Here is a 9,860-nt window from a genome sequence, read left to right as displayed (position 1 = left end):
TTTTTTTTTAATCTCCCAAGACATCACTGTAACATTTCTGTTGCAATGTGTGATTCTCCTGTGATATTTGTACAACAGCTCTCTAAACTTTAGCATAGGATAACTATAGTTGTTTTTTTTTTTGTTTTTTTTGTTTTTTTATTGAGGATACAATCTACTCCCATCAACAGTTCAAGCTGCTTCCACCACATAGACTTCTACACCATGACTAACCTTTCCTGCAGTTCCTTATTAAAATGGCATTGAGAAGCGGTGTGAGTTTATGAGTTAACACTCTTATTTCCATTGCAGTTATGCTCCGTGAACACACAAATTGGAGCCCAATTACCCGTTGCTTTACTTGGATGCGCTGCAGATATGAGGCCATATTGAATATAATTGTGCCCAGTGAAATGCATCCAGTAACGTTGGCGACTATACCTTCATATTAATTTCCCAATGGTGATTGTAGTCACCTCTGACTTTCCTTTCATTTACATACCAAACTACTGAACATCTCTCTGTTGCTCTCTCTCTCTCTCTCTCTCTCTCTCTCTCTCTCACACACACACACACACACAAAGTTGTGATACATTGATTTTCAAGTTAATTTTATATTTTGAAGGCATTTTCTTTTAAAGAAACTTCCTGCCTTCTCTATTGAAATAATTACCATGGTGACGGCTTTCAAGTAGAGCTGATGCCAGCCAACCCTAAAGTGGTTAAATTTCCTTTTCTTTGCTGCCTGCTCAGCCCTAACCTAACTAGCACAGTCAAAACATTCAGTGGTCAAACACACACACACACACACACACACACACACACACACACAATTAGCCTTTGCATAAAAGAAAGCTTGCATAAGCATACATAAGCACACAGACACAATCATGCACTCGCTCTCTTTTTCTGACACACACACACACACACACACACACACACACACACACACACACACACACACACACACACACACTCAAAGACCCTCTGCAGCAGCCATTACAATAGCATCGGTTGGATGCCTCCCTATCGCAGGGAGACATTATGTAATTCACCCCTGGTTACTGTTCTGGATGCTCGGTCTGATCCCTGTAACCCTCCCTACTCTCTGCAACACAAACCCCGGTTCAGTCCTCTCCGGCTCTGCGACGCCATCTAGCGACACACTAACAAGGCAGTGTGCATGGCTCCTCAACGGGGAGCTTCAATGAGCCGCACACCACAGTGCAGCTCCTGAACTTTTAATATTTTTTGACGGACCAAATACACCAGTGTGACCTATTTCAGACCTCGTTGTTATAAGATCTCACCCGACCTGAGAACTTTTTGTGTGGTAATGACTTGGCACTGAATAATATCACCGCCTATATTGGAGGCGAGGAGAACAGCGGGGAGAGTGAAACCTATGGCGAACAGGGAGTTAGTGAAATAGGCCAACAGTGAAATTAAACTATTCCTCATTTTATTGGGGAACCGTTTGGAGCCCCCCAAGGAGCCCACGTCGAGAACCACTGATGTGCAGTATATCTTATTATTATTACTATTATTATTATCATCATTATTACAATTAACATTATTGCATGAGTACATTGAAGGGGTGTGAAAAAAATGAAACGGGCCGCATGAATTCACATCAGCATTGAAAATAACAACACTCATAGTGAACTTGGAATTACAAATTAATGGGGTTTCTTTGGCATCTCACTAACCTGTGGATGAGATTGGGAAATATTAATGAGTATTTTTTTTAATGGGTTCTTAGTGAAGATGGAGTTTATGGGCTTAATTCTTCCCATTCTTCTGTCGCTGGACAAAACGTGCACACGAGTTTGTGCGTAAACTGGGTAAAATTCGGCCCGCGCGTAAAATGAACTCTTAGGGTGTGCGTAAAATCCCACTGCCGTGTGTTTTGCTGTCACCTCTGCTCTCATGTGTTTGTGACATTACACACTGCACTCGATGTCAGTTTAGATGTGTGCGTGCGCGCGTGCACGCGCAGGCATTTTGCACGCCGCTTCCCTCCCTGCCTCCCTCTCTTTTCTCTGTCTGGTGCGTTGGAGAGGGTTGGTTGGGCGTGTGTTATGTGACAAAAGACCGCCCAGCCCCGCCTTATGAAAGAGGAGCGAGAGAGAGGAGGAGAGAGAGGGAGCGTTCGGCTTGGCTGGGAGTCTTTTCTCACACCAGCCTAACGAGTATGATGTGTCCGAGAGACATTTCCCTGTTTGAGAGGCGCTTGAAGAGAGTGAGAGGCTCAACTGTTGAACATGGTATTGTTTTACAACGCGTTTATGACACATGACCTCCAGTCTGTGACCATCATGGGGCAAACAGCCACCAACTGAAACAAAATCAGTTACCTTCAATTAACCCCTCTGTACATCTCTGATACCCTGCAAACTTCAGATAGCAGCTACATTATCTTATACAACTGCTTTGAACACTGACAAGTGTTCCGGCGCCCTCTTTTCCCTATTCAGTGTTATAACTACCCATCATTAAAAACCGCAGTAAATCTGCCAGGCGGATACTGTACAGCATCAGTGGGCAGAAAGGGTGGTTAATATTTTAGATATTTTTTGTAGGATTGCCAAGGCAACAGAACAGTACAAACTGTACTCAATGTTAAGTTTCCATATGGTAAAGTAGACTTAGCTTCCTATATAGCAGTGCGTTAATGGTATACACATGGGCTGGTGGTAACTGAGTAGAATAAGAGGAGGGGGTCCATAACATAAGCCAGTGTCTCTTTAAAAAAATGAAGTTTCTGGTTGTATTCTGGAATGAGGTCAGACACGAGGCTCCTCATTGCACGCGCTGATTATTATTAGATTCCTTTTTGCGCCAATCAGCACCCAGGGGGGCGTGGTTTTGGCGCAGAGGCAGGGTAGCGACAGCGTCGCATTGGTGGATTTTTATCACCGTTGTATCTCCGGGAAGGGATAAAGGCAAGCAAGGGGGGGTTCAGTCTGGAGGGCTGCTTGAAACTCAACTCGACTGCAGTTCTGCAGATGGAAGGCGGACAGTATAAGTCGCTCTAGGTATCTTTTTTCCTCTCTCACTCTCTCCCCAGCATGCATGGGTTTTGTTTCTAGGAGAGGGGGACAGGGCTAATGCAGAGAAAGCACTTACCTGACATACTTTACCGAAGCCCTTTCTGAGAGTCAGAGCACAGTGTGGCACACAGTCTGCGGTCTGCAGCTGCATATGTTCAGTCACCACACGACTGGATAGACTTTATAAGACAGAGGGAAGAGACAGAGAGAGGCAGACAACAGGGTACACAGTGTAGAGTGGGTTATTTTTACTGTCCGCGTTGTTTTATCACCCACAGAACCTGGAAATTTAACTTTTTTTTTTTTTTCCACATCCAGCCTTTTTTAAGGCTACACTGGACTGAGCCGTTACCGAGTCCACCGCACATCTCAGGAGTGAATTATTTCTTGCGTCTTTTTTTTTTTACTCAGCTCAAACTGTGAAGAGGGGGAAAAGAGCTGAGTTTGCTTTAAAGTGAATCGGAGGATCAAGAAAGAAAGAGAGAGGGAGAGAACGAGCAAGCACACCGCTCTCCCTCTGTCTTATCTGTCTGTGTAATCGGGCAGCATGGTGCAGAAAATGAGCCACACTGAGAGCACCGCTGAGGCGCTATCCTTTTTCGCCGGGGACTCGAGCTCCGACTCCGGGGCGTGCATGGACCTGGACCCAGCCGCATCACCTCCCTCCCCGGGCTCCACCGCTTCTTCGACCGCCGGGGACAAGCTGGGAGACAACCCGGCATGGTGCAAAACCCCCAGCGGCCACATCAAGCGACCCATGAACGCATTTATGGTCTGGTCGCAGATAGAGCGGAGGAAGATCATGGAGCAGTCGCCGGACATGCACAACGCTGAGATCTCCAAGCGGCTGGGGAAGCGGTGGAAGCTGCTCAGAGACAGCGACAAGATCCCCTTCATCCGGGAGGCGGAGCGGCTCAGGCTCAAGCACATGGCGGACTATCCCGACTACAAGTACCGGCCGAGGAAGAAGGTGAAATCGAGCGCCTCCAAACCTGGCGGCAACGGGGAGAAGGGAGAAAAACTCAGCAGTAGCTCTAACAACACCAGCACTAAGTCATCCTCATCTTCGAGGAAGAGCGGATCCAAATCACCCAGCAGCAGCAGCAGCAAACCCCACAAATCACTCTTCGGGAGCAGCAGCAGCAGTAGCACCAAAGCATCATCCTTTTCCTCCGAGCACCCATCCGAGCACCACCACAACTCCCTCTACAAGTCGAAATCGGTCTCCTCGGCGGCCAAGCAGATCCCGGACGGCAAGAAAGCCAAGCGGGTGTACGTTTTCGGAAGCAGCGGGGGCAACATGAGCGTGAGCCCCGCGTCCTCCGTGGCGGTGCCGGCCAGCCCGACGCTCAGCAGCTCGGCGGAGTCTAGCGATCCGCTCAGCCTGTACGAGGACGCGGCCAGCGGCAGGGAGGAGGGCGGGGAGTCACCCAGTAGCAGCGGCAGCTTGGGCGGCTCTTCGGAGCGACATGGCCGGCACGCGTACGCCGCTCGGCGGGCTTCCTCCCCTACTCCCTCCGGCTCCCACTCCTCCGCCTCGTCCCACTCCTCCTCCTCATCGGAGGATGAAGAGTTCGAGGATGACTTGCTCGACATCAACCCGAGCCCCAGCTTCGACAGCATGTCACTGGGGAGCTTCGGCTCCTCGGTGCTGGACAGGGACTTGGATTTGAACTTTGAGTCCGGCTCTGGGGGCTCCCACTTCGAGTTCCCCGACTACTGCACGCCCGAGGTCAGTGAGATGATCTCCGGGGACTGGCTGGAGTCCACCATCTCCAACCTGGTGTTCACTTATTGAGTGAGCGAGAGGAGAAATAAAGAAAAGAGGAGCGACAGGTAACGCCGACCTGCAAGCAAAAATAAGATCACAAACAGAGACAGGGGTTCCTGGTACAGTGGGCGCAATAGTTTGTGTTGTCAGACCCAATCCCACTATTACTACCGTAACAAGGTGCCCTTTCCTCGTTCAGAGCCGACAAAGAGCTTCGCGCCCCTGGAAAACTAAACTTTAAAGCGAATAACTTGCTTTTTGTACTATTTCTTTGGATGCGTGGACTGTGGGACTTGGTTACAAGTAGGAAAGCGAGGGGAGAGGAAAACAAGAGGAGAGAGAGAGAGAGAAGCGGAGAGAGGCTGACTGGGTTTCCTATTGAGAGAAACGCTCAGTCCCGAACTGTTTTGAACTGAACAACTAAACTGTGATTGATTTGCACGTTACACGGTCCGCCGTTCACTTAATCAATGTTAACGTTGATAAAAAGGGACATTTCACAACTTTTACCAATCGCCAAGTGAACTTCACCACTAAAAAGAGGTACAGAAATAGGACTGTCGTGCGACATTTTTAATTGTGGTGTGTCACCGAGATGGATTTTTTAAAAATGAAACCGAGGTGGGTTGATGTTTTTTTTTTTTTTTTTTTTTTTTTTTTTAAAGTCGAATATTTTCTCAAAAAGCAAAAAACCATGGTAAGCATGATAGCCTACTCTGTTCCTATCTTGTGCTGAGATTTTCTGTAAGACTGTCGAGCAGTTAAAAAAAAGGTAGTGTTAGGGTTATTTAAATGGATAGGTGGCGCTCGCTTCGGTTCTTCTCTTTAAAAAAAAAAAAAAAAAAAAAGGACATTGAAATAATCACCAGCTGTTGTAATTCTTCAAACTTCAGGATTCAAACGCAACTTCAAATCTGTGCTGAACTTTATACACTTATTCAGGACCAAAATTCTTCTTTTATGTTAATTTCAGATGTTATAGAGAAATCCTTGCCGATTTTTCATCCTCTGAGCTTTGTTTTTGTACATTTATTCAGATGCCATTTTATATGGGATGTCGTATTTATATACCGGGCCAAGCATTTTTGACTTGATCATTATTTTTTATTTCTTTTATACATGGTCTAGTCATGTTTTTTTTTTTTTCTTACACGGTTTCCCTGTCTGTCCGTGCGTCTCTGTCTGTCCCGTTTCCTTCTCAGGCGAAGGGCTAGAGTTTTAAAAACACAACTTTTTGAGTTCTTTTTATATTTAAATGTACACAGTTTTGGACACTTAAAAAGAGAGGAAACAGTTTGATTATTTTCTCAGTGTATTTTTGTACAAATCTATATCGAAGAAGGGGGTGTCAACAATCGGTGTGTGTAGCCTACTAATACCGCTGTAATGGATTTCCTAATTTTAAGACCTCGGCTGGCTGGTTGTCATGCTGCCTTCAAGTGCTGCTCGTGAACTCGTACTTCCGAGCTTTTTGTCGCCCATTTAAAGTGCGTCTTTTAGAGTGAAAAAAAAACTGCGACAAAATAGTGTTCATTATTATATTTAGAAAACAAATAGCTTCACAGAGCCACTTGTACTGCAGGGAACAAATGATGAGTTAGAGGATGTGCACCAAGCCTGTAATTTTAATTTATTGTCCAGCATTGTTGTACAGGACACCATTAGTATCAAATGGTGACAAGGCTTCCATGCGTGTGCATCCTGAGCATCACTTGTTTGGGTATGAGGAAAGAGGCATACTTTACCAATTGCAATTAACCTGTCACCATGTGTGGCGATTCGTGTGTTCTTAACTCGCGAATATGATTTTTCCGACGGCACTTGAAAGCAGCACCAGTCTTTTGAATCAGCCTACCGTTCACGTTTACAATGCCAGTCTGCAGGCTTCTTAAAGACACAGGAACACATTTTGTCTATAGGCTACCCCTGTGGAACATGTGCTTTCAACAGCATCGGTATCTTCAGCAGCCACTCCTTTTTGCATTTCCTGTCAGATATCTTGCCTATGACAACAAATGAGGAGATTGTAGCTTTAAATTTGACTTATTTCCTGGTGTTTTCTTTTAATTGATGTCAAATTTTGCCAATCAACCACTGGATTGAACGGGCTATCAATCAATATAACAAGCAAAACAGCAACAATGACAGCAACAAGCATATTCAAATTGCTGACTTGAGTTCCGCAACAACTAATTGTACTGCGTTTCTCATTGTATTTGAATATATAATCTTTTCTACTTGTCGGCTAACTATTAGCTAATAATTGTTTTAGTATCTTTATGGCATGGTGAATAGCATTTGTATTTCAGATTCAGGTTATTAGCTGTTGTGTTTTTAAGAAAAAAAGATAAAAAATGAGGAAAAATGATGAAACGTGAAATTGATCTTTGTATATTTGACTGTATCATAAAGCAAAAAGATTGTGTGTTTATGTACGTCGTTGCTATCAAGGACAGGCACTGTCTAGAACTGCTATCTTTTACACATCCTTACTTACGTTTAAGATGGTCGGTTCAGGACTCTTTTTTTATATATATATGAAAGCATTTTTAAATATATTAACTTTATTTTTCATCCATCCTGTGCAATATGCTGTGTAGAATTATCATTTTATTGTCTCTAATCATGCCATAAACAAAGCAACCACCCTTTTTTTTTTGGAGATGTGGAGAAAGGGGGGAGAAACTCATGCCAGCTAAATTGTGTCCATTCACTGCCTGTCAGATTGTTGATATAAACTTGTGTACAGAACTTTTTTCAAGGAAGGAAATAAATATCAGCTGGAACTGAAACTCTACAACTCTTCTCTTGACTCTTCAACTTTTGAATGAAGGCTGTATATTTGATTATCAACAGTGGACAAGTTGCCCAGGTTAACATAAGGAATAATGAGCAAATATATTAACTGTACACCATATTTATCTCTATAAATAACAAGAAAATGTCAACTCTCATTTCTGCTAACATCTCCAATGTTGTGCCTATGCTTTGGCTCTTATAGAGGCCACTTGGAGACCAAGAAATAGACACATTATTACATATTGTAATGCACAACTGTAAGTATCAAATTTGCACTAGAAAAGACCAAAATGTACAAAATACAGTTAAATTATTGCAATATACCCTAGAATACATAATCTAAGGTACAGATGTCCACTAAACCATTACCCATTAAGCCCTGGTATACAAATTTCATTCTAGATGTCTAGATCTTCTTAGACATCTTCTAAATGACTAATCAATGTAAAATTACTCATTGGCGTGGTTATCATTACCTTCATGATGGCCCATTAATGCATTAATTAGCGCCATATTGATTATGTTGGATGTCTTTCTCAAAAGCTATAAAGATGTAGTGTGCAATCAAAGCATTAGACACTGAACAGGAGTCATTATGCTATTGGGAAACTCAGCCTTACTGAACATTTAACATGAAATGACAACACACCATTGCAGCCATGGTGTAGCAGGTAAAATCCACCCCTTATGATTACCATGTTGCAAAACGACACAAGTGGAAGCAACTTTGTTATTATCAGGGCAGTGTTTCAGAAAAAAACTAGAATAAACAACAGAGATCGAGGGGAAATCCTAGTGTTTGCAGCTGGTTAAGGAAGCCCTGTGACTCATCTCTTATAGCACCATTTGGAATCCCAAGGGAAAGTGGCTGGTTCGTCAGAGGGAAGCAAAGTGATGGCATGTGCAGGAAGCAGCAGAGGATATTAAAGCAAATAATTCAAAAGGTTATGTTTAACTCCGTGGAACTTTATTGCTTCATTACTTTTTTTTTTTTTTTAACTCATTTCATTGCTAAGAAAGACACTACTTTCCCCAACTTTTATCTGAAAATGGATATGACATTTACAGCACATCTGTGAGTGTAGTTCATATTTTTAACATATGACAACAATGTGTTCTCTGCTGACTGTAAAAGGACTTGAGCGGGTCTTAGAATTCACAGGCTTTCGGAAAGCTCACTATCAAGCTGCGTAAAGGTATATCTTTCCTCTTGGTTGCAGTGCAGCTGGCAGGGCTGACTGTGAAAGCTTTATATCAGGATGTCGAGGATCTCCCCTCCATTGATGTATAACACACTTGAGATGGTCTTGATACTGTAAAGCCTTTGGGACGCTTAGAACTGCACTGTTGAGCCATGAAAAGTATGGCAATGGATAGATTTAGTCAGAGCAAATCAATAAGATTATTTTAACCCTATCATGACCCAGATTTGATATTTTTCCATGTTACGCCTGGAACAGTCAGATGTAAGCCCCACAGGCCTGAAGACTAGAGCCTGCATTCATAATGTAGTTTTTGCAGAAGTGTGTTGATCTGAGACCAGAATGTCCCTTAAGCTATATTGATGTTTGTATGGTCATATGACCAACATAGGCCTGATACATCTGACTCTCTAAACTGTGGTGCAGTTCTGATTTTCTCACGGCCGTCTCATCAGGGAGAAACCACATGGAGTGTGAAATTTCCCTGTTCAGATAGCCGTGACGGAAAAAATTGATTTACAGCACAAGGGGTTAAAATCAGACGTCCAGTTCCTCTGCCTACCAGAAGAGAATGTGTCTTCCAATGTTGGGATTTATGCACACACAAGTACCTGCACACTGACCTGCACCTCAAATGATCTTTGTGCTGTGAAATTAAAGGGTAAACCAGAATATGTGCCATCAGCAGTCAAAACGAAACATATCAGTTTGTTATGATCTCATGATTCCTTGTGAATGTAAGGCAGCTAACCATGCAGGTATACAGGCAAATCCTTCTTTCGCCCTGACATTTTTACATGAAATCATTAAAAAGAAATTGCATTGAATAATAGTGTATGCGCTTAAAAGAAGGATGTGAACTGCTCATCTCTTGGACATGCACTATTCATAGACCCTCATCTAAAGCCCAGCAGCCTCCTTGGCCCATGGAGAGCTCAGCCATCTTCCTTTATGCAATAACAACAAACCAGATGCATTTTTACAGCATGCATAGGAGGCTATTATTAACATGGTGATACATTATAGATGTAGGTTACACATTCCCACCTAGAGGCA

The 9,860-nt window shown here is 43.4% G+C and overlaps 1 protein-coding gene across 1 annotated transcript; it reads left to right on the top strand.

Annotated features, from left to right (window-relative positions):
- The first annotated feature begins 2,963 nt into the window (after positions 1-2,963).
- On the top strand, positions 2,964-7,595 carry sox4b (SRY-box transcription factor 4b). The gene has a single exon (XM_030072658.1). It carries the CDS (start codon positions 3,580-3,582, stop codon positions 4,828-4,830), a length of 1,251 nt encoding a protein of 416 aa, XP_029928518.1. The 5' UTR covers positions 2,964-3,579; the 3' UTR covers positions 4,831-7,595.
- Positions 7,596-9,860: the final 2,265 nt, after the last annotated feature.

Source organism: Myripristis murdjan, chromosome 16, assembly GCF_902150065.1.
Source record: "Myripristis murdjan chromosome 16, fMyrMur1.1, whole genome shotgun sequence".
Taxonomy (NCBI): domain Eukaryota; kingdom Metazoa; phylum Chordata; class Actinopteri; order Holocentriformes; family Holocentridae; genus Myripristis; species Myripristis murdjan.
This window is presented reverse-complemented; position numbering and strand designations above follow the sequence as displayed.